General features: G+C 35.9%; 2 protein-coding genes across 2 annotated transcripts in view; one reads left to right on the top strand and one right to left on the bottom strand.

Moving 5' to 3' along the window:
• Nucleotides 1–26,197, bottom strand: part of LOC129275926 (DDB1- and CUL4-associated factor 17-like) — a 35,996-nt gene that overhangs the window by 5,134 nt on the left and 4,665 nt on the right. Inside the window, exons 2-12 of the mRNA XM_064109484.1 lie at nt 23,547–23,608; nt 21,834–21,875; nt 17,876–17,972; nt 12,430–12,557; nt 12,012–12,090; nt 11,249–11,338; nt 9,576–9,686; nt 8,809–8,914; nt 8,110–8,255; nt 7,098–7,213; nt 6,010–6,223 (exon numbers count right to left, since the gene is read on the bottom strand). Coding sequence (XP_063965554.1) covers nt 6,010–6,223; nt 7,098–7,213; nt 8,110–8,255; nt 8,809–8,914; nt 9,576–9,686; nt 11,249–11,338; nt 12,012–12,090; nt 12,430–12,557; nt 17,876–17,972; nt 21,834–21,875; nt 23,547–23,608 — 1,191 coding nt within the window. The remainder of the gene's footprint in view (nt 1–6,009; nt 6,224–7,097; nt 7,214–8,109; nt 8,256–8,808; nt 8,915–9,575; nt 9,687–11,248; nt 11,339–12,011; nt 12,091–12,429; nt 12,558–17,875; nt 17,973–21,833; nt 21,876–23,546; nt 23,609–26,197) is intronic.
• Nucleotides 24,769–25,810, top strand: LOC135156698 (3'-5' ssDNA/RNA exonuclease TatD-like). Its single transcript, XM_064109697.1, is given in 3 exon segments — nt 24,769–25,243; nt 25,246–25,412; nt 25,415–25,810. Coding segments are annotated over 3 exon segments (1,038 nt in total).

The following is a 26,197-nucleotide window of genomic DNA, read 5'->3' as shown; positions in this document are numbered from 1 at the left end:
GAATATGAATGGGGAAAATATTTTTTCAAACAAGAGCACTATTATTGCATGTGATTGTGACCTGCGAGTGGACTACTGTCTGAAAACATGACTAATAACAAAACTATGTCATTTGTATACTATCAAATGTGATAAATGCTGTATTATGATATTCAAAATGGCTGTCATAGACCCCTTATACTGTGTACAATATATAAAAGGGGACAAATAATTTTCACAACCTTTGAATTTGTTTGACTTTGAAATGCCAATAACTGCGAAATATTGGTGTAACACTGTCTGACAACAAGGATTTGTAACGAAACATATCATTTCCCTTGCAATTTCGGTAATTATGCTGCATGTTGACATTCAAAATGGTTGCCATAGGCCCTATCTGTATTATGAACGAAGCGAATGAAAAAACTAATTTTCACAAGAGTAAAAACAATAAAATGAATGTAATTGTAATCTATACGAGTGAAGTATTGTCTAAACACATGATTTCTGGCGAAACATATCATTTCATTTTTTCATGCATGAGATAAATGCTGTATTGTAAAATTCAAAATGGCCCCTATGGGCCCTTACAGTATTATCTACAATGTAAATGGGGACAAATACTTTTGAAAGAATTAGGATTTGCCTGACTATGAAATCCATATAATTCTGTTGTATAAGGAAAATATTGTTTGAAAACGTGATTTTTTTTTAATGAAATATAACATTTCCTCTCCCATAGGTGATAAATACTGTATTTTGACTTTCAAAACGGCCACACAAGCCCCTACAAATTCTGGAACATGCGTATAGGGAAACTAATCATCACCAGAATGAGAACCAAAAACGCACGTAACTATATGATGTATAGGTAAAATTTGGTCTTGAACATGATTTCTGACTAAATACATCACATAATGGTTGAGAAGGTAATAAAGGCCTTACTTTGAAATTCAAAATTGCTGCCATAGCCCAAAGTAATATGTACATTGTAACTGGGGACAGATAATTTTGACAAAATTTTTACTATGAAAATGGCTTAATTTTGATGTAAGTGTTAAGTATTGTCTAAACCCAATGATTTCTAACAAAATATATCATAGCTTGTGTCATAAAGGTGATGAATGCAGCCTTTTAAAAATGAAAAATGGCCGCCATAGTCCCTTATCTTAATATGTAAAATTTGAATGGGGAAAGATAATTTCCACAAAGACACATATTGCAGCCATTTTGAAATTTAAATATAGCATTTATCACCTAAATAACATAAGAAATGATCTATTTGGTTAAAAAATCATATTTTCAGACGATATTTCACTCATACATGCAACACAAGCATACAAGCAAAGCCAAATTCTGTTAAAATTATATGTTCCCATTCACAAAGTACATAATAGGCCTACCGTTAGGGCCTGTAGCGGCCATTTTGACTTTCAAAATACATTATTTATCACCTACCTGGCAGAATGAATGATATATCTTGTTAGGAATTATGTTTTCAGACAATATTTTACTCTAAAATCACAATTATATGCATGTTATGGTGCTGTCTCATGTGAAAATTGGTTTCCCAGATCGATTGTACATAATACAGTCAATGTCTTTTGGCGGCCATTTTGAAAGTCAAAATACAATATTCAACACAAATATGAAACCCGAATAATATATTTCGTTGCAAATTATATTTGAAGACAGTATTCCACTAATTTACCACCAAAAAAATATGTTTTAGTGCTCACCTTGTGATTGTTTTTGTCCTCTCTCACATCGTAGATCATAATTTTAGGGCCTTTGGTGGTCATATTAAATATCAAAATACAGGGTTTATCACATACATGGCATGTTAAATAATAAATTTCGTTAACAATAATGTTTTTAGTCAGTATTCCACTCGTTTATCTCAACAAAATGCATTTTAGTGCTCACTCTTGTGATTTTTTTGTGTCACCATTCACATTGTACATAATAGTGTTAGGGCTTTTGAAGGCCATTTTGAATATCAAAATACAGGATTTATCACATAACTGACATAACAAATGATATATATCGTTAGCAATCATGTTTACAGACATTGCTTCACTCATAGATCATAATTACTTGCATTTCAGTGCTCAATTTTGTAAAAATTAATTTTCCCCATTCATATTGTACAGGGGTCTATGATGGCGGCCATTTTGATATCAAGAAAATAAATATTTTGACAAAAATCATTTTTTCAGATATTATTTCACTCCGGCAGCACATTGCATGTACTTTAAAGCCAATGTGTGGACAATTTTATGATTTTCATGGGTAATTTGAATATTTTGGCGGCCATATCGGATTTTGCCAATTTGCAGAAAATGCTCAAGGTTACACGAGTGGCATCATTCAGATTCGGAATCAGCACCCTCGAATTGACAAGAAACCATAAAAAAACATTGTATATATAAAAAAACAAGGTTCGACCCCTTCTATCCTGGACTAAAATGCTATTTTTGGTGAGAGTATCAATTTTCACATTTATAACAAATATCCACCATAAATTGCAAAAAATATGATTTCTTATGTATTTTTGTGTTTTCGAACCTTTGTTTTTTCCGATGAATTCCGATGAACTCTTTTGCGATCATAAATAGCATAAAATAAATCTATTTGAACCAACAAAAGTAAAAAATAATCATACATTTATGACTTTTGGTTGAAAAACCCAATTTGCTTTGACCTTGTACAGTACATGGAATCACGTTTTTGAACAATTTTGGGTCCGAACATGCGCATACAAAATGTTGCGTAATTTCCAAATCGCGCACACAGACATCGCAAATTTGGTCTCAAATGATGCGCAAGACTTGAAAGTAAAAAGTCAGCAAGCAGTGTAGTAAATAAAATTCGCGCAACGGTGAAGTGACAAATTTCTCAAGGGGGGGGGGTCAAATTTCTCAAGGGGGGGGGTCAAATTGACCCCCGTTTGATAAGGGTTAATATTGCATTAGGGGCCTACAATAGGCCTTAAATGCACACTCGGACCTAACTGATAAACAAAACAAGCATGGTATACAATACATGTTCAGGAGAGTGTGAAATACTTTATATATTTCTTTCTCATAACCAATATTTTTATTCATAATTATGTTTGGGGTAAGTTGGAACATGTTCCAACTAGCCACTTCAATTTTGTTCCAACTATTAAACCCCGGAGGCCTATTTGACGTTTTTCAGCTTACAGCATTAAAAAGGGACTTCACCATGGCATATCAATAACCTCATTTTGTAGCTTGGTATAAGTGTCTATCATACCCCCAAACTGGCCAACTTGATCTATAAACTTCTCTGAGATAATCAAACATTTCTGAAAGAGAAAACAAGGCAAACGCCAAGCGTTGTCTCGCCTGCATATTGCAGTCATGAAGAGACTGCATGTCAAAACTATGCTATATGACTTCTGAGGCTGTCAGCAGTTTAGGGGGTGAATTGTGGTTCTGACAGTTTACATATGCATTAATGGTATAGGCCTACTTTATCCCTAGAAAATCAGATAACACTAAGAATGCGGTTAATACTATGAAGCTATTATTTTTTGTAGTTGGGAGTTTTATCTTGATTTTGAGCTTTTTTGTGGACACATGTTTTATCTGTTCTCTCATCTATATTTCTCTCTGCAATCTGACTACTCTGTTCGCTATCACTCTTCTCTTGCACAATTGATGTTCTATGAGTTTTGTTATTTGGGCAAAGAAGTTTTCTGTAGTTTGCAACTCTCTTGCGATTTTCAGCTCTTTTTGGGCTGTCACTCTTCCTCTGAAGGCGGGGCATGGTTATCCTCTACACCGCATTACTGCACATGATGATCCAGTAATCAACTACAATTAGCATGATTCGTTGGTTACCTGTAAAAGCATACAAATTGAAAGTAGCAAGACAGTTTCAAGCAAATACAAAATATTGCAGTTAATCCTAAAATTGGTGGTTTTATAGTCTTGGATTAAGACCTTTAAAGTCCCTCTCAAGACTTTCATCTCCCTGATCATCAGACCACCTTAACAAGCATGCATCACCTCCACAAAACAATGGAGAAATTAATGGTATTTGAGAAATAAACACTATATTGCTACACTGAATACATAACCCAACATAAACAAGTGCAACATCTGGAATATTATACAGTGGACTGTACAATGAACTCTGTTGAACTGAAGTAAAATGTTAGTGTTAGAAATTATTAAAATTGTAAAGGTCATGTCATTAGTGGAACAAACAGATAAGGTCATGCCATTAGTGGGACAAACAGATGCAAAAAGCATCCGAACATACAGTACCAGTCAGATATCTTTAATACCTGTTACCTGTTTCAATCAGAGAACAATAGATAATCTATTGTTCTCTGACTGAAACAGGTAAACGGGTATTAAAGATATCTGACTGGTACTGTAGTGATCCTTCAGCCATGTTGCGTTCACTGTAAATTAAATCAAAATACAGACAGAAAAATGCACAATCATGTATTTTTATTGCTTTCTATTCTTGTTTTTTTTTCTTGTGATCTAAATGAGTGCAACATGTTGCCCGGCACCACGGCGTGGAAGCGGATCACACTTCATAATATTCACACTGTAATGAAATGCCAATCTTTAGCATTATGTTGGATGATGGTAGGGGCATAACTTTTCTCAATTTGTTTTCTACAGTATTACCAGAACATGCACATACAGCAAATCTTAAGGGTAACATTTAAGAAACTTTTACAGCTTTTCTATTGTACCATTGGCAAATTTGTGTGAATATTATAAATGGTGCCAAGAACTATAGCTCATTAAATAAATAACAGTTTTTAAAGAATAAACAAGTAAAATACAAAATCTGGTTCAGGTATAAAGAGTACTGAGTTCTGAAGTACAATGATAGTGTTAAAAAGTATAAAATTATAAAGTTCATGTCATTAGAGGAACAAAGTAGTGTGAAAGTTCATTGACCTTTGACCTTAATCAAATTCAACTCACATTCGAACTTGACCTGCACCTTCAAGAGATGGACCTCTGTTACGAGTTTGACGATCCCACCTCGAAGCTATAGAAAGTTATTGTGTGTACAACACAGCACAGTGCCAGTCATGGAAAGTTCATTGACCTTTGACCTTAATCAAATTCAACTCACATTCGAACTTGACCTGCACCTTCAAGAGATGGACCTCTTGTATGAATTTGACAATCCTACCTCGAAGATATAGAAAGTTATTATGTGTACAGCACAGCACAGTGCCAGTCACGGAAAGTTCATGGACCTTTGACCTTATTCAAATTCGACTCATATTCGAACTTGACCTGTGCCTTCAGGAGATGGACCTCTGGTATGAATTTGGTGATCCGACCTCGAAGATATAGAAAGTTATTATGTGTACAACATAGCACAGTGCCAGTCATGGAAAGTTCATTGACCTTTGACCTTATTCAAATTCGACTCATATTCGAACTTGACCTGTGCCTTCAGGAGATGGACCTCTGGTATGAATTTATTGATCCCACCTCGAAGCTATAGAAAGTTATTGGGTGTACAACACAATTGTTGACGACGACTCCGACGCCGGAAATAGTGATACCTATGTCTCGCTCCGCTACGCAGGCGAGACAAAAATTCCTTTCTAATTTCACCAGGCTTGTTGCACATGTGTTGTCTGTAATATGGTGGATGGCTGTTGATAATGACAATAAATTGAGGGCAGTATTGCAAAAATTTATTTAAAGACGTTAAAAAGAAACTTACAATGTTTCAACTTACACCGTGTTCCAACTAACCCCGGTCTCCCCTACCATCCATCACCACATCTACCATCACCGCCACTACCACTACCATCACCATTAATATCACTTTCACAATTGCCATCATCGTCATCACCAACACCCTTATCTGATCATCACATCATCAAAACCATCACTGTCGTGACAATCATGACCATCATCACATCCACCAACATCGCCATCATCACCCTCAACATCTTCATCAATGTGGGTTTGCGGTCAACACCTCTGCAAACGAGACAGAACCACTGATTACCTCCTCGCTGTATGCTTCATACATTGAGGCCTCCTCATCATAATAGGCGCCATACTGCCGATGCCTAATAAGTCTACCACTGCTTGACAACGATGTTCCCATTTCTTTCATTTTTCTCTCAAGCTTGCGATCGTCGCGGTAAGGCCAGGGATTTATCACATGGTCCTCCACCAGCTCACATCGCCCATCTTCATGTTGCTTGAATTTCAGTACACTGTGGGTGAAAAAAAAGGGATATTTTTTGCCCTCATACATACATGTAATTTAAATCAAGAAACTTTTTATATCATTAGTACCATAAGCATCATCATCATTATCACCACCACTATCATTGCCATATGATTATTATCACCATTAAAGTATAATCGTTGTAAATATATCATCCTCCTCAGGACTCCTATTCATCATCACCACAATCAGTCGTCCTAACCAGGGATCCAGTCAAGACTACATTATGCCGGCCTTGGCCCTGGCCTTGTGACTCGAAAAGTACCAGCCTTCACTACATCGCTGGCCCTAACAATCACAAGCACCACCAACACCATCATCACATCCATCATTGTCATAATCATAACCATCTTCATAATCAAAATCAGTCACAGTCACAATCAGTCAAAGTCACAGTCACCATGACAGTCACATTCATGATCCAAGCCTCAGTCACAATCACAATCAAATAGCTGCCAACCTGAACAAAAATTCAAAATTTCAGTAGTTTAAAAGCTGAAATTCAGCATTTTGGTATGAAAGAAAATCAATATTTTCAATGAAATACAATTGGACATCACATCAACTTAAGAAATAATTTTTTTGCATGAAACCATCAGTATTCTTCTCATTTTTCAGTACTTGAAAAAAGTATTGAACGTCAGTACTACTAGACAGCTCTGCAATCACAGTCACAGTCACAAACTCACAAATCAGTCATAGTCATAGTCACAATCACAATCATAGTCTGTCAGTCACAATCACAACTATAATCAGTCAGTCACAGTTAATTCACAGTCACAATCAAAGTCCCAATCACAATTACAATCATAATCCCGATGATCACCATGATCATTGTTATTATTGAAGTTGTAACGTACCTAAGGGAACGCATCTTAGTGTTGATGATGCGATCTGAACCATCCAAATAGAAAAAAGATGTGGGCACGCCATTGTCCGCAGCTACAATGTTGCGTTCTAACGTACCATTGATTGCCTAAAAAAGCACAAGAGAAAACAAAGAAAAATTCACCTTCAACCGTTTTTCATCGAATGTACATCCGTTAACAATTGCAAAATAAGGCTTGTTTACTTCACAATAGACCCTATGCATGTGACATCATACAGTCCAAGAGACCGAAGGTGAGCTTGCTAGAGGATATTCATGAACGCACAATTAATACACATTTGTAATTCCGATCGAGTTCAGACTCCTCACTGCTAAAATCTTTCTAAAATTCTTGAATTTTTGCTCTGTTGTGGGATGTTCAAACTACAGTAATCGAGACAAAGAATTGTCCCATTGCATACCAGAAGTTTTGCAGCACCATGGCGAATACTGGCATAAACTCTCAAGACAGTGGTGGGGATAGTGTAAAGTGTTTGCATGAAAAGTTGAAAATATGAAAGTTCTTGGGAGTTTTACTGAACATTTCCTTTCTTGGAAACCTCACAACCGGTGTTAGCGATCACATGTAAAGGATGCGTCCTTGTTAATCCTTTAACATGGCATGGGGATTGAATATTAAGCTGCTGATGATGTCAATGCATAAGTTCTACCTGAATTTATGCCTATGTTACACTGGAAATCGACATTAAAAATCGACAGTAAAATATTTAAATCAAGGTTTTTTTTTTCCTGCACAATACACCTTTAATAGATGTATAGTTATTTGGTGCTGTTTTTTTCTAGCATAAACAATTTCCAAAGTTGATCACTGACATCTTTATCCTATCACCTGGTCTACGCCATGTCTTCTTCCTTAGAATTTGAATATGTAACATCTTCAAGTATTGGTGCTTATCCTAATGAGACATGGGAAAGGTCATTCACATAATTGACCCTTAATACCAAATGCTTTAATACTATACTACAATAAGTGGATTACTTACCAGTTCCTTGTTTTCGAGACTGTAAACCTTGATCTCGCTGGGATCTCCCCTTTGCGTTGGCGGTGACATCATGAAATGCCAGGGGAATCCCCCAAAATTGATATCATGCTCAAAACATCGCACCTCAAACAGCACTGCTGGTTTCTCTACAAATTTAATATACAAAATGATTTATAGAGTCATGAGGTTTTCTGCATGTGTCCCCAGAGCATATTAACATGCCAGTTCTTCATCCATTGCCTACTGGAATCAGTATTCCATTTACAAAGCCTAAGCTAATTACAGAATTCAGAAGCCAAGAGGTTAACAGAAAACCTACGGGGTACCACCCGTGCTGAAGGGTCATGCTCAGAAAGATGTCACCGTTCATTGTCCCAGCCATCATTCGGCAAGATCTCTACTATAGTTTATGTAAAAAAACGTCAAACATTTTGCTATTGGACCTACATTTCACATTTTTAGCCTCAATGTTAATAACAGACTTGCCCCTTTAACCAATGACACTTTGAAATATCAACATTTTTAAGTTAAGTACTAAAACCACAATTCCACTTTACTGAGACACCATGTATTTCGTTATAATGCGTAGGAAGAGGATAAGATTTCTCATGCTGTATGAAAAAAAATCTCAAATCCATTTTGGCCATGTATTTTGTGAGTTTTCTAGTCAGGCAAAGATATATGTGAATATTCTTTTACCTTTGAGTTTGAGTGTGATAGGTATTCCATGAGGAAATGCCCCAATCTTGCATCCTTCTGCATCACCACTTGGAAAGTCATCTCCTAGACGAAGTTCACTAGGGTGCTGTGAAGGTGTGGAAAATTTGCTTATAAGGTCTTCAAAAAAGGTTTGTGGTAACATTAGAAGAATTAGAATAAATAGCCTCTGTTGAGGTAAAAAAAAAAAATTTAAATAAAGTTGCACAAAACTTTACAAACATCTGGAATATATTCTTACGTGCTAATTCAGCTACATAGGGTATATTTGAGTAGGCGCGATAGCTCAGTCAGTAGAGCGGGGGTTTCAGATTCCGGTGACCCGGGTTCGATGCCCACTTGGTGTGCAAGTGCCCTTTGGTAAGGCATTTAAATCCTTCATTACCAGGTCCCTCGGAGAGGACCTTAAGCCGTCGGTTCTCTGGTTGCTTGCTTACAAGCATTCATGCTTTCTTAGCAATCAGGTAAAAAAAATCACATCATACCATGTAGTATAAGAAAGGGTCACCAGTTGTATGTTAAGTCATGCATAACTTATGAACAGCTTTATGAAACGGCCCAAAGGAATAGTTCATTTCTCCCAAGTATAAACCACAAACAGAACACAGTGCACTTAGAAAAACCCATAGAAAGCACCTTATAAATATTATTCAACAAAAAAAAGAAACTTGACTAAATTATCACTTGCTCTTACAGATTTAATGACGGCTTGACAAAACAAAGAATTTGGCCTACATTATGTATCTTACCTCATCTAGTATTCTCTCAAAGCTGTAGAACCGAACAAGCCCTCGTTGGTGAGAAGTGAAGAGGATGTTGCCTCCGTCTAAATGGGCACCAGTAGTATCAGTACCAAACACCTTTAAAGGAAAATTCCCATTTGTCATGATTTCAAGATGAGTTCATTTAGAATCCGATCAAATGACCACCCAAGTGTCAGTATGTATAAATAAAAAACATGTGCTTAAAGATTCTGGAAGAAATGTTTTCATTAAAATGTCAGGCCTTTTCCAAGCAATAAAACTGCACTCTCCCACATGTGCTTATCTGCGTTGGCAATCTTCAGTGGGATCGTTTTTCAATTCAATTCAATTCAAAATGGTTTATTAAATAAAAATACTTTCTTTGCGGCAAAAGCCGAATTGCAAAAGTTTACATTTCAAACAAAATCATCAATAACAAGGTAAAAATAACTTAGTACAGTCCGACCTCTCTTATCCGGCCTCCCCTTATCCGGATCTCTCTATTATCCGGACGCACACTTGCCGAGATTTTTTTTCAATTCAATTTTATTAGTACGTGAGGAAATGAGATTGCAATCTAAACTCAATCCTATACGCAAACTCACTTTGATTAAATATATTTTCCAGTGTAGTCTACCTAAAACAACATTATTTTTCATGAAAATATCTCACCCAAATCACCAAAAGAATTTAGGCAGGATAATTTTCCAGTAAATCGGGGTGCAGTGTAAACATTTCATCACGTTCTCTTGTTGTTTCCCCGGGAAAAACAACACATGTTCGCTAGCTAATGCTCGGCCTCAATACGGACAGCGCCATCTATCATGTTTGAGCCTACAGTCAGTATAACAATGGCTGACATTGCGAAGCTGCGATAGCGGCCGCGATGATCTAATTGTAAAACTTACTTTCATCGAGTCATTCATTCTCTCTCTTTCGAGGTATGCTCGATTTATACCTCAATCATTTTAGCAGGTAAATTATCCAACAGTTTTGGCCATCGTTCGATTTCATTTCCGTAAAAATTACCGCCTATAATTTGCACTGACACTGCAGTGAATACATGTCTGTACCGTACGCCCGGCCCACAACAATAGATAACGTGTAGCTACCGCCGCGTTGCGGGGATCGAGGCCGCAGCTTGCGTGTATTTAATATTGGGTCTCCCAGATCCGGATAAATCCCTTATCCGGATTGGTGCTGGTCCCAATGTGTCCGGATAAGAGAGGTCGGACTGTACTACAAACAAATTTCAATATAGACATATATGTAACAAGGTATATCATAAATAAATTCAAATCGATATTCATTGATCAAATAGGAAAATATGCAAAATACATGATTTCAATCAAATTGAATGATTTCAGCTTAAAAACTGTTATTGCAAGTTTTAGTAATTGGACCGCAGTTGGATAAAACAGACTTTGTCGGCTAAAACATTTGATTTCTTTTATGAAATGCTCTCAAGCAAACTATCATAAGAGAGACCTACCGGTTCGATTACATGAATAAGCCATGTAAATCGGGTCAAAGGAGGGTAGCATTTCATGAAACAAAATAGTCAGTGATTTCCACTACCAACTGTTATAAGCTACTGAAATCTGCACTTTTGATTGGCTCAGAACAATTTAGTCAGTGAAAATCACCATTTTCCTCACAAAATGCTTGAGAGAACTCACCCTACAATCGATTTCCATGCATGCCTTCAACTCTAATGGATAGATAGTGAATACGGCCATTGTAAGAAGAATGTTAGATTGGACATCAGCCTGAAAAGAACAAATATTACAATATTGTTTGTTACTTCAAATTATCGATTGTAATTTGAAAGGAAGGATAAATAAATGAAAAGACAAGACAATTCAAATAACAATGAAATAATGAAATAAATATGCAGTCAAAGGTTTTGTACCATGGTACAAATGAAACCTCTTTTGAGAATACGGGCCAATGAGTCTCATGTGATGTAAATTCAGTAAATAAATTAACTCCTGTTGTGCCCCCCCCCCCATTGGTCATGTGAATTGTAGAATGGAAACTACCACACCTCTTCTTCATTACATCATGAATAATGATTTCAAACCATATGTGGACACAAGATTAGAGCTTAATTATTTGATGAATTGAAAAAAATATCTTTGTATTTTTTTTTAAAGCTTTCTCATTTGCCAATTCAGTTTTAAATACTTTCATATTCCTGAATAGAATAGACTATTTTTTTTTTGGGGGGGGAGACTTTATAAGACATCTCAAGTGGCAAAAGTCTGTGCCAGGACGTTTAGCAGGAATCCAACTACTAAAGAATTCATCTTTTACAGTGACATTTCCCATTGTTTTATCAAAAATAAATGCGAGATTTAGCTATGAAAATATGCTAGCAGAATTCCCACATGAAAGACGCACCTCTGACATCTGTTAAGGTGTCTAATAAAGTTCACTTACCGCTCTCATGAATTGATTAGTTTGTGATTTGGTTGTCTTGACAATAAATGAAAATCCCTCCTCATTCCAACTGAGATAGCTGCAAAGAGAAAAGACGAATGAGTATCAGTTTGGAGAAACCCTGAATTTGAAAGTCTCGGGCTGATGAAATTTCAAATTTTGTGTGATTCAAACTTTTGAATGAACTTTCCATGTCTTGATGAAATGTCTGGAAAATCTTAGAGGTACATGAAGTATGCTCAAAATTTAAATTTGATAGAACAATGGACGAAAACATTTTAAGTGCAGCAGCCGCGAGACTTTCAATATCTAAAAACATACTAAGAAAATTAGGGTACATAGGGGGACTTCAACTGAAGTGCATAAGAAATTCCACATGCTAAGAATATAGATAGGCTAAATCTATGAAAACACTTACCTGAAGTTGAGCCGAGGGTGGAGGTAGACTGATTGGAGCACACGCCCTGTGTTGAGATCACGTCTTATAATCCACTTATCTTTCGTCAGAGTGATAAGGTGTGGCCTGGTGTCGTCATTTGCATCCTCCTGTACACAATAATTATAATGGATATATATTATGCATACATCCTACGAAAGGGCGAAGTCTATGAATGGGTTTATTCCGTCATAATACACATTTAGACGTTAAGTTGAAGGTACATGTAGAGGGCGTTGAGGCGCATTGCGAACATTGAAAAAAGGCAAAGAAATTCGCCTTAAACGCAGATGTAGAAAGATATATATATATAGCGCCATCTATCTGGGTAATTGATTCTGAGGTGCATTGTTATCTTTACCCTGGCTTAGTGCTGCAGTCACATTTCCTCTACGGCTGCCGAAAGGCGAGTCAAAAACAGCCGTTTCAACTTTTTCTGTACCAGCTACATATGGGTGGTTTGAATAAAATTAGATAAAACGGCCGTTTGACTCGCCGTACAGCGGCCGTAGAGGAAATGTGACTGCAGCATTAGCTCCGGCTGCTAATTGTAGCGCTCAGTACATTCAATGAATGAATCCTGCAGGGTACCCATTCACCTCATCTGGGTTGAGTGTAGCACATAACATTGCAAACGCATGGCATACAGAATGGGACAAACATCACACCATACGCCATTACCATTAATATCATGTGTAAATGCTCGTGCACACAAGTGAATAAGTGATACCACAATTCCTTGATGCATGTATTTTGATAGCACATGATTAAAGTCACCGGCTACTGCATTGTAAGATTACCATACGAACCTCGCAATAAGTGTGAGAGAATACATACAAGAACAGCTACTAAATGCACCTTCCACAATAGACCGGTTTACTAATGTAGTCAAATCTATGGATGTTTCTTCCCTCGGGGCCTAGTAACGAGTTATTCCATTAACCTGTACCTAACAATGGTATTTCAATACTTGGATTCCACTTTGCATACATTAGTTGTTGCTATGTCGGGCAAACCTCAGGCAAGCTTTCCGGTTGTTAGAGGCAACCTTTGTTAAACTGGTATGCATAAAATTTGAATATGTTAGTAAACCGGTCTATTGCCCTGGTATAAGAACAAGTCTCTACTGCAATTATACAAATATGCAGAACAGTCGATCATGCAGTACATTTTCTAATATGGACCATTTAAAAAGCAACACTGAATAAAGAGAACAAAATACCAAGCAGAGAATACAATGCACAGCTTATCATTGTACCTTCCAAGATAGGCCCTTTATGAAATGTTATTTCATAGAATGTAGTCTTGTGAATGGATACCATAACTTGGAATGCTACTTGCATACAATACATCGCTATGGCTGGGAGTGGCAAACCCCTGACAAGCTTTCAGATGGTCAAGAAAAGCATTGTTTAAAAAAAGAGTATACATACCATTTGAATGTTAGTAAAAAAGGTCTATTGAACTAGTAGACAAAAGAAAAGTCTACATTGTTATGTATGAAAATGCAGGAAGTTTGGAACACTCATTGTCACCTTTTCTACCTAAACAGACTATTCAAAAAGTGAAAGCAGAGAATAAAATGCACAGCTCCTTATCCTACATGTATCTTCCAAGAAAGGCCCTTCATGGGTGTTTTCTGGATCAAGTAACAAAAATTCCTTTGAGCATATTGGTAATAAATGAATTACTCTAATAAATAGAGTCTGATTTGCATGCATTGCTTGTTGCTATGTCTGGCATGCCTGTGACAAATATCATTATGTTGCCAAGAACTTATCAACAAATAATGACATTAATTGGAATTCTTTTTGCTCTGTTTCCAACTGTTGCTGTCTGTCAAGCGTGGTATTAAACACAGATTTAACTTTAAGAAGAAGCTGACACATCCATGGAATGTTAGGATTGACCTTCCTTTTTTATATTTATGAAAAGATCATATTCAAGAAAAAGATATACTAAAATATATAGAAATTCATTGTATACTCATATTGTGTATTTCTTTTCATTTTACAATATAAAGAAATTGTACTTGGTATTAAAATGATTTGGCAACAAGTAATAGTATTCAAAAATTATGGTCTAAGTAAACCTACGGTTAACTATACAAAGGCAATGAGAATACCATCCATTTTCTTTTTAAGGACAAGTCCACCCCAAGAAAAAGTTGATTTAAATAAATTGAGAAAAATCCAACAACCATAACACTAAACAAATCATGAAAATCGGATGTAAAATGACAAAGTTATGACATTTTAAAGTTTCGCTTAATTTTACAAAACAGTGATGTGCACATCTTGGTCGGTATGCAAATGAGGGGACTTATGACATCATCCACTCACTATTTCTTTTTTATTTCATCATATGAAATATTTTAATTTTCTTTTGTCCCTGAACATCAGGTATTACCATTGTTTTAACATTTCGTGGTTCAGTCAAGTTGGTCAATAATCTGTAAAATCTGTAAAATATGAAATATTGTACAATTCAAACAATAAAAAAACAAAAGAAATAGTGAGGGACATTACTGACTCTCTCATTTGCATATCACCGAGTTGTGCATATAACTGTTTTATGAAAAATAAGGAAAACTTTAAAATGCCATAACTTTCTTATTTTACATCCGATTTGGATGAAATTTTCAGCATTATGGTTGTTTGATTTTTCTCTATTGATTAAAATCAACAATTTTCTGGGGTGGACTTGACCTGTTACAGTTTTCTATAGCTTGTCCAAGAAAAAGCATTTCAGTAATTTCCACTGACTAATTTGCTCCCAGTCAATCAGACTCAAGGATTTGCAATAGCTTATAACAATAGTCGGGTAAAAATCACTGACTGCTATGTTGAACAGACCAGGTTGGAGTTACCTCATGGGCAAGTTTGTACAATTGACCTTTCATTTCTTCCATTAGGATAGGCAAATTTCAAAGCAAGATATTACGTAAGCTAGCATGACATATGTAGCAGGATGCACAAATGGCATAGACCAGGGGTGGTATTCTGAAAACGTTCTTATCTTTTATCTTATCTCATTGAGATAAGAAGACGCTAAAATCATTGCAAATCGGTATTCTGAAAATCTTCTTAACGCGTTCTTATCTCTGTAAAGACTGTCCCCTTCTTATCTTCAATACGCCCATTTTTAAGATATTACCAATCAAAATGCGCTTTATATTGGCTTATATTGGCAGTTTAACCAATAGAAGTGTTCCTTATGTCAAGAGAATATCATGGGCGCTGCGCGTACACTGTTTCTGGCGCATTGCGCGAAATAGGCATTTTTATACGCAATGACTGATTATTATTTCGAGACACGTGCACAAAATAAAGAAAGAAATTAAAGAAAAAAAGTAAATAAAGCAGGTACGAATAAAGAATAAAACGGGAAGAAAGAAAGTAAATAGGTAAGAAAGGAGACAGAAAATGGTCAGAATGAATTAGAAATCAATTTAAAAAAAATGACAGGAACAAAGCAGAAAATAATGAAAGAAAGAGTAAACGAAAGAAAGCAAGCAAAAAGAATTTAAGAGAAAATCAAAAATTAAAAGAACGAAAAAAGAATGAATAAAAGAAATAAAAAGGAGGAGAAAGAGAACGATTATCAATGATTAAGTGAGCAATAAAAAATGAAGGTAAAAATAAAGGAAGAAACTTAAAGGGAAAAAACGGAAAAGGACAAAATAAAAAGATTAAAAAGGATAAAATGAAGGAATAAAGAACCGAAAAAACAGAAAAACGAGCGAAAGAAAGAGAAAAGGAAGGAATAAAAAATGTAAAAAGTGAAGGAAGAGAAAAAATTAAAATGAAACAAAAGAGAGAGAGAGAGAGAGAGAAATACAGGAAAATATAAGAGAGAAAAGATGAAAGAGAAATTAAAACAAAAATAAAGACTAAAGAAAGATAAATCGAAAGAAAGGTAAATTTAAAGAAAGAAAGAAAAATAACGAAAAGGGAAAATAAAAAGGCAGGAAAAATGAAGAATGAATGAAAAAACAACGAAAACCATTCATGGAAAGAATAAAGAAAAAGATTTTTATAAATTAATAGAAGAAAGACAGAGAGAAAAAAGAAAATAAAGAAAGAGAGTAAATAAAGAACGAACGGAAAAAGGATGAGCGAAAGAAAGAACAAAAAGAAATAAAGAAAGTAAAAAAGACACAAAAGTGTCAGAAAGCAGAAATTTAAAAAAATGAGAGCGAACGAACGAACGAACAAAAAAAGAACAAAATTGAAAATAAACAAAACAAAGAAAAATAAGGGAGGAAATTTGAAATTTAAGGGAAGGAATTAGAAAGAAAGAAAAAAGGAAAAAACGAATATAAAGACGAAAGAATGAATGAAAGAAAAATAAGGAAGAAATAAAAATATTGCAAAAAATAAAGTGAAGGTAGACAGAACAAGAAAAAAGAGAGAAATGGAAAGAAAGAGAGAAAAAAGGGAAATAAAAAAGCAGAAATAAAGACTTAGTAAAGAAAAAAAAGGAAAACGGAAAATAAAAAAGGAAGAAACATGAAGATTAAATGAAACAAAGGAAAAGAAAAATAAAGAAGAAATTAAAAGATTAAAAAGAATAAAACAAAAGAAAACAAAACAAACCGGATAATGAAAGGAAGGAAGAAAGACAGACAGATAGAAAAGAAGAAAAAGAGAACATAAATATATAAATTTAAAAAAAAAGGATAGAATAAGAGACGGGCAAAATAAAGGGTGAATTAAAGAAAGGGTGCATGGGAGAAATACCGGTTACTACCAGTGTCCATCTATTTTTGAGCAAGAAAGAACGCGGACATCATGAGATGTGATAACCCTCTCGCTATCTTAAATACTATCATAAATATCGTAAGAAGATAAGAAAGATAAAAGATAAGAACGTTTTCAGAATACCACTTATCTTGATTTTGTTCTTATCTTTTTAGCACGCTTTTGTATATGCGCGAGTTATAAATTTACGCGCTCAGCATAGGATGGAAAGCAAGATAAGAAAAAGATAAGAACAAAAGATAAGAAAAAGATAAGAACGTTTTCAGAATACCAATTTGAGAACGTGACGTAGATAAGAACAAAATTAAGATAAGAACGTTTTCAGAATACCGCCCCAGGTGACAAGAATAGCACATCAATGAACACTTTATAAAGATATTTTGTTGCATTTCTACTTTGAATGCATTCGCATGTTGCTATTATAATGAACTTGGCCAACTGTTAAATACCAGTTGTTACTGATCGCATTGTTGCTTTCTAGTGGAAACATGGTGGAAACACATTTAAAAGGAATATATGAATAATCAAGACATCAGAATTGGTGCTTATCTCATTAAATATTAAACCACCATGCCATTAAGAGTTCAAATGACCTTCTTCTGATCATGCGCAGAATGGAACTCCAATCTGGCTTATTGCTCCCCCTTATGTTAATTCATACATACCGGATGGAATTCACACACAAGGGCATCTTCAACCTTCTCTTTGGCTGGGACCTTGGGAAGCTTGTAAAGACGCGATGGTTTTCCATTGTGACCACACCTATGTAAACAAACAAAAGTAGATGATCAAAGAAAGTCCATGGTGGTCAACTCAATGTGTTTCATCATGAGATTACTCAAAGCATGGACCTTTTCCTCTCTTAGTTATATGATTTCTAATTTCACTTTTGTTAATATATTTTGTATGTTCTACATTGTAAAGCGCTTTGATATGATTTCATGAAAAGCGCTATATAAGTTTAAGTTATTATTATTATTATTATGAAGAGGTGGACATTCATCGCTTACCTAATGAATTTACTAACAGGTGACTGTAATTGTCCTCTGAATAACATTCTCTTCATACTAGTCTTCTTTGGTTCAATGATCGTCACCGTGAGAAGGGAAGGAAGCAGTTCGTGACTGGACATTTATATTTCACAAATTATATGCGCAATAGACAACAAATCACTTAAATCATGGAAAATCGATGTGCAGTTCTTTTTTACCTTTGGTAATCTTAGTTCCATATGTTTTATTTGGGAGAAATGTCTGCATATTTTAATATAGAGGCAATATTGTGATTGATTGTTCACCATTTGAAATTTAATTTTCCCAAGTTTCTCCATAATATTCCAGATATACGTGGTACATAACATATATAGATCGTGTATCTCTCAATGTTATTGAGGTCCTTGTGTGTGAGCGGTAGTTAGCGGATCTATGATATCATATTTTATATCATAAAGATCGTCTGCTTCTCAAGTTTGCCGCTCCAAATATGAAGCATGTTGACTGAAAGGCTCATGCTAAAACAGGGTATCAGCCAACAAAAATCAAGACCGGGTAACTGTTCCGTCTTTTGGTAATCAGATACGCCTTGGTAGTCATGGTAATTGCTATTGTTACAACACCTGTATGTTCTCATTAAGATGTGCATAACCAAGCGACGGTGACTATCATTGGACCAAAGAAATGCTCGCGTTGATAGTCCATCTCTTCATAGGTCCATGCTCAAAGTAAAAGGAGATACATCAAGACCTGGGGATGTTTCACATATATTAAAGTGTAACTAAAATCTGCACTTAAATTACATACCAGTTGCATGTGGTAAATGTACAAAACCAATCACAATATCGGCACAATCAAGAATCATAGGGCCTTCTTTGACGCTTGTTTCTTCTCTATTCTCCTTTGATTCTCACATTATTTTATTGGGCATGAAATCAAAATATGTGTGTCAAATAGTTCTGTCTCAGAAAAGATGTAAATTGTTCATGCAATATCACTAATGTACAAGTGTAGTGCAATATCACTAAATCATCTCTGTAAAACGATCAGTCAACAACATATTCATTTGTTATTCTCTAAACAATTTTTCATCTGTGAAATATATAGGGGAGAGTGGGGTAGTTGAGGCCACGGGGTAAATAAGGCCCAAATCAGTCTTTGGCTCACTGCTCAAGTTTACCAGCGTCAAAGGGATTGCTGTTTGTGTGGTATTTGAGACAGTACTTTAGCACATATCTCGAGCATTAACAATATCTCATAGCCCAATGCACATGGCCAAGAGGAGCACAAACCTAGCAGCACCTCAAAATCCGAAACAGCATCGCCACTTTAGAGAGGAGATTACTGTACCAATCCAGAAATGTGTATCAACTTTTATCTTAGTTTACTTTTGTAAGGCTTTATTGTACATGCCAGTACTGTAAAAAAATCACCACTTTCTCTTGTTTCCTGAACGGAAGCCTATGAAATTTACATACCCGATGTGGCAATTGAGGCCCCCGGATTAAAACATAATTAACACTGTTGGTTACATCTGTTAAAACAGTAAAATGCAGTGTAGACATCTCCACACTTGCTTATGTACACTAAAAGTGTCCATTTCCAATAGAAGGTGTAGAAACATAATGTAAAACGTGGTTGTGCCTTGGACTGCTGCGGCATATGTTCGTTTGGATTAGCCAGTAGTTAACTGGGGGTTGTTGAGAAATAGAAACATACACATGTACTAACAAGAAGTTGAAGTAATGCCATCACTCATCCCTCACAACAGGACCACGTACACACTACAATAGAAACTGAAGTAGGGAAAGTTACAAGTGTAATTAAATGTTTAAATTATCATTATTTTATCTAATTGTTAAACTAAATATCAACTAAAAATTAACCCTAGCCTTAAGCCACATCTACATTATAATTTACTTGCCCATTGCTATGGCCAACGCTCTCTCCTCATTTGAACAGACGAAGCTTAAAAACAATATAGAACTACATTTTGATGTCTCCTCACTGAACCAAAACTCACATCTGCCAACCACTACCAAAAAGCAAGAGGTCCAAGCCCCAACCCTGATATCCCATAATAATTTCTCTGGTTTTCACTGCATCCATCCCATAATGAAAAAAGTGTATTTCTAACAACAAGAATACAAGAGAGAGAGAAAGAGAGAGAGAGAGAGAGAGAAAGAGAGAGAGAAAGGAGAGGGAGAAGGGAGAGAGGGGTAAGGAAGAAAGTGGTCAGTCTGCATTAATGCAATACACTGATAGATTTATTATCCAACTGGGCATTAACCTTAACCTCTGATCCTTTGATCGAATACCAGAAGCCTTGGAAGGGACATGAATGAATCAATCCTGTAATTATTACTAGTAAATATTAAGTGATTGTATAAACAAACTGAAAGGACAAGTCCACCCCATCAAAAAGTTGATTTAAATAAAAAGAGAAAAATCAAACAAGCATAACACTGAAAATTTCATCAAAATCGGATGTAAAATAAGAAAGTTATGACATTTTAAAGTTTCGCTTAATTTCACAAAACAGTTATACGCACATCCTGGCTGGTATGCAAATGAGTAGACTATGACGTCATTTACTTACTATTTCTTTTGTATTTTATTATATGAAATATGAAATATTCTAATTTTCTCCTCATTGTCAAGTGATACAACGATTAATTCCTCCCTGAACATGTGGAATTAGCATTTTTTAATACTATATGGTTCATTCAAGTTGGTCCTTATTGTCAAATCTATAAAAAATGAAATATTGTATAATTCAAACAATAAAACACAAAAGAAATAGTGAGTGATGGACATCATCGACTGACTCACCTAATTGTGCACATCACATGGCTTTAATTGTGCACCTAATTGTGCACATCACATGACTTTAAAATGTCATAACTTTGTTATTTTACATCCGATTTTGATGAAATTTTCAGCACTATGCTAGTTTGATTTTTCTCTATTTATTCAAGTCAGCATTTTCCTGGGGTGGACTTGACCTTGAACTATTTTTTACTTTAAATATAGCAGCAAAAAATAGTTTTTAATCAAGGGGCCTCATCAATGGGGCAATTAAGGCCCCCTGACAACAATGTTTAATGCTCACTGATATGCAAATGAGATTGATCAGTTCTCATATTTTTATTGGATAATGTAGGTCTACTAGGGCCCGTTGCAGAAAGAGATGCAATCAAACGCAACTCTAAAAATCACGCGCAACTTGATTTTCAACCAATCAACAGCGCGCATTTGGGACTTGCGATTGATATTTTGACTTGCGTTTAAACGCAACTCTTTCTGCAACAGGCCCCTGGAGACCTAGTATTAAACATCTAATCATGTTTCTACTGCTACACATTAGAAAGATATGATTGGAATTATGAAAAAGGTGGCCTTATTTACCCCTCTCTCCCCTACACAGACTGGAGGAGATTGGCCCGTGAATTTCAGAATAAGACAGCCCCCTTATATCAAAATTATCCTGTAAATTACTGGTTGGTTTTACTAAAGTTTATTTTGAATATTCATGCGAACGAATGGCTCCCATAAGGACAAAAACAAATTATTGCTTGGTTTGCATGGGTCTAGTTACTTTAATGCTAAGAATGCAATAAACAAATCTTACCAAGAATAGCATCTTCTGTAGTTGTCGGCATAGAGACGATTGCTGTGACAAAGATAAGTTAGAGAAAAGTCTCCATGAGTTGGATTACTGATGAAATCAAAATACCTAATTTTTTTATTGTTATAGTGTCAATGGTTTCTCATGGGTCATTCATCTGTGTGTTTTTTTAAATTGTTTTGTTAAAAATACAACAAAATCTAAGATTGCCAACTGTATGAAATCTTCTCTCCAAGGAAATAGCTACAATTTAAAGGGAGAGTGAACTGAGTGTGGTCTCTCATTGACTGTGTGTTATAAATAAATAGTCTTAAAATATACGTTTTCATATACCTACTGATAATACTACAGAGAATAAATTGACCTATAAATGTATTTGTATAGAGAAACTAAAATGTTTTGAGAGGAAAAGTAATTGTTTTGCTACTTGGTAACATAATTATTGCGGTATTAATGTATTGAGTAGTTAATTAGCATGTTATCATTCAAGTGGGTCTGTATTACTAGACTACACTAGTATTATGGGTCAGGAGACTAGCCAGGTATGAGTAGTTCAGGACTCGAGATGGCGCTATATGTGTATCTGCGTTAAAGGGATGGTCCGGGCTGAAAGTATTTATAGCTTAATAAATAGAGTAGAATTCACTGAGCAAAATGCCGAAAATTTCATCAAAATCGGATAACAAATAACAAAGTTATTGAATTTAAAATTTTAAAGTTTAGCAATATTTTGTGAAAACAGTCGTCATGAATATTCATTAGGTGGGCAGATGATGTCACATCCCCACTTGTTCTTTTGTATTTTATTATATGAAATTAGGTTTATTGAAATTTTTTCCTCCAAGAACTAGGAAAATTGGATTGACAACTTATTTAGTGCATTAGATATTCATTGCTGCAACTTATTTCATTACAAGGGAGATATATTATTCACACAAGTATGAAATAACGAAAAAATTATGATTTTATGTAATAACACAAGAAAACGGCAAGTGGAGATGTGACATCATCAGCCCACCTAATAAATTTTCATGATGACCGTTTACACAAAATATTGCTAAACTTTAAACTTCAATAACTTTATTATTCATTATCCGATTTTGATGAAATTTTCGGCATTTTGCTCAGTGAATTCTACTCTATGTATTAAGATATATATATTTTCAATAATTCAGGCCGGACCATCCCTTTAAGACATCAAGCAGACCACCTCAGCAATTAGAATCACTACATAAACGTTATTTTGTTTACATAGTTGAAGAAATTATTGGAAGCATGCAATAGAATTAAGAAATAGTATATCTAAGGGAAAATAATATTTCCATGCATTTCATTTGATTACCAGCTGAGTATTTATTTTAGAAACACTCAATATTTTAAATCCTGGATTACATCAATTTTTATGCAGAAAAGATTATTTTCTTTGTTTTCCAAAATCACTAATTACACTTCTATTTTTTTATTTGATAATTTCCCCACGGAAAATAGAACTTAAAATATAAGTGGTTAAATGGGTGGAAATGCAAACTCATGTTTTTTGTCATGGATTTGTTAACATCTATTATTTGGCAATGGCTGCTTTATGTTTAAACTGGGATAAAATTTGAGATACATTGCCATAGCCTCAACTCCCTTCATACTACACTGATCTCCTCCCCTTTACCCCAAAATTAACATTGTAACTTGCATCCTTCTGAGACTCAATTAAACTCTAACCTTTCATAAGATACTAAGCTTGATGACTGCATTTGCCTCACTTGCTTGAAATTGACATCATCCTGACAAAAAAAATACAAAGTTCATATCTAGAGAATCAATAGTTCATCCAAAATGTGACCAGACCTGACATTTTGCAGACTCAATGGTTCGAATTGCAATAATAATTATTATTGTTGTCTTGATAATAATTAGGCCTCTAATTATGATTACTATAATTATTTTTACAATGATACTTATCATTGTCTCATTATTATAATGTTATAATATGTTAGATATACTTCTGTTTTTCATCATACACTTTAAATTTAATATTTTGACACCTATTCCTTTGAATCTTCTAGCAATGCCATGCCCCCCATCTGTTTAATAACCATACTAATGATTTGGTTTTATCCACCCCATGTAAATTTGAGTATGTACTTTTGTTTGTATAGTGTGTGTATGTGTCTGGATGCAGGGTGAGTGTGAGGGTGTGTGCATGCTTGGGTATGAATGTTTAATGAGTGAGTCCTTGTGAATGATTTTGTATTTTCTTTTAAATCATTTTTTTGTGATAATTAATATTCCATCAAATAATATACAATGTATACCTTTATTGTAAATTCATGGCGCAATTTAGTTTTTTTAAACTACCATGCCTGTATGTATTTTTATATGTGATTATTATCAATACAACCATTTATCTATCTATCTATTATTATTGTCTCATTATCATTATTGCCTCATTATTGTCTTATCTCATTATTTCATAATATTATGGGGAACTTGGTCGCCCGCGCGAAGTGCGATAATACACCTTTTGCTCTCGAGCTACGCGCGACCGTGCGTGCGACCATGCCCAAAAAAAAACCTCCACACGTACAGGATCGACCCACAACGAGACGCCATTCACATGTTTACCGCTTCTACTGTTCACTTCTCGCAACCACTCATCACGCATATATACATGTAGTCAAGTCCATACGGCGATTCCAAGATACCAACCTTCTGAGTTACTCCAAGTTCTGCTACCAATCACTGAGTTCAACGTATACAGTTATATCTGAGTCTTCGACCTTGTTCTCTATAAGACGGACTAACCTAGGATTAAGGTAAGTAGAGTTCTCGGTAATCCAGCTAGGCAATAATCCATATAGTTAGGTTACTATATATTGCCGCTGCGGCAGGGTCCAGGGATTCACCCAATTCCCTAAAAGAAACACCCGGTCCTGCCCCTGCCATGAAAGGCGTTAAGCCAGCCAAAGGAATGGGGAGGGGAAGAGGGTTTGCAAGGGTCAGCAAGGGTCCCATTACACCCGGTACCTTTCAACCTGGTACTTTCCATAGTAAGGGGAGAGGAAGGGGTCTCCTTAATTACCTCAATAGAGAAGATGTCTCTTTAGTGGATACCCCCGCCCCTGCTCCTAGCTCCCATTCCCCGCCTCTACTAGGGTTCGATAGTCATTTCCACCCAGATAGGTGTGGTTGGTATAATAAAAGAAAGAGGAAGAGCATGGTGACAAAGTATCCGGTAGAGATTGTTGGTGGGGTCCTAAACTTCTGTGACCCGGAGTTCTTTATGGACCCCAGCTTTCTCTCCCGCGTGCTGGATCACAGCCCCCCATTTACGAAGAGGGATGGGTGCTGGAGGTTAGCAGTAGGAATACACCCTAAACAGGCCTCTCAGTAAACGGAGGTCCAGTGGGAGCGATTAGTACATTGCTGCAAAATACCTTCGTGGTAGGTGTAAGTGAATTAGGTTTTGACTTTTCTGTCAACTCCCAGTGGTGGCCTGACCAGGAGACGCTCTTTTTGAGACTCCTTGGTCAGGGCACCCAAGGGAGAGTACTCATCCTGCACCTAAGGGACGATTCTAACTTTTTAAGAATAATACGGCATACGCGGCGCATACTTTGGCCCGCCGGCTTCTTGAAAAGCACTGATCCCTCCTCCAGAGGATACACCTCCACAATTTCTCTAGCGACTCGCTGCAAGCTAGAAAATGGACTGCTGCCTTTCCATATTGTTATTTTGGTATTCCTGGGATGGCAGCTTATTTCACAACGGATCAAATCCAAGGCCTTAGGGCCGTTCCCGCGAATCGGCTGATTTTGGAGACTGATGCTCCGCATCTTCCTCCTCGCCCAGACATGACGGTGACTTCACCTGAAAACCTGGGTGATGTGGGGGCGGTGGTAGCCAATCTGCGGGGACAGCCCTTGGCCATTATAATGGCCCAAACCACCTACAACGCTAAGCAACTGTATGGCCTGTTAGGGTAATAGGGGGTATTATATATTTTTTTGGTGGCCCCTGTCTCATAATTTATTTTTCTGTCCAAAATCTTGCCCTTCCTACTTTGGAGGTTAATTAAAAGATAAGGTCACAGCCTATCCATGTAATTGAGGGGTCTTAGGTTCTTCTCTTCTGCGATGCAGTATTTTCTCTCTCCAGAGAACGTTTATATTCTGTATCGTGGTGGAGAAGGACTGAGAAGTTTTCCCAACGTACCGGGCCGAACTAGACCAGATTTTACATCCCCAAGTGGAAAGTGTCTGTTGGCTGTCATCTTTCAGACCCTCCTTAGACTTCAGGGACTGGTAAAGGTTGCAGACTCTTATATTCGATAAAATCCAAGGGACATTGGTTTAGTTAGTTTTTTTAATATT

The sequence above is a fragment of the Lytechinus pictus genome, chromosome 14 (assembly GCF_037042905.1).
Source record: "Lytechinus pictus isolate F3 Inbred chromosome 14, Lp3.0, whole genome shotgun sequence".
Taxonomy (NCBI): domain Eukaryota; kingdom Metazoa; phylum Echinodermata; class Echinoidea; order Temnopleuroida; family Toxopneustidae; genus Lytechinus; species Lytechinus pictus.
Note: the sequence above shows the minus strand (reverse complement) of the source record. Positions and strands in the feature narration are given on the sequence as shown.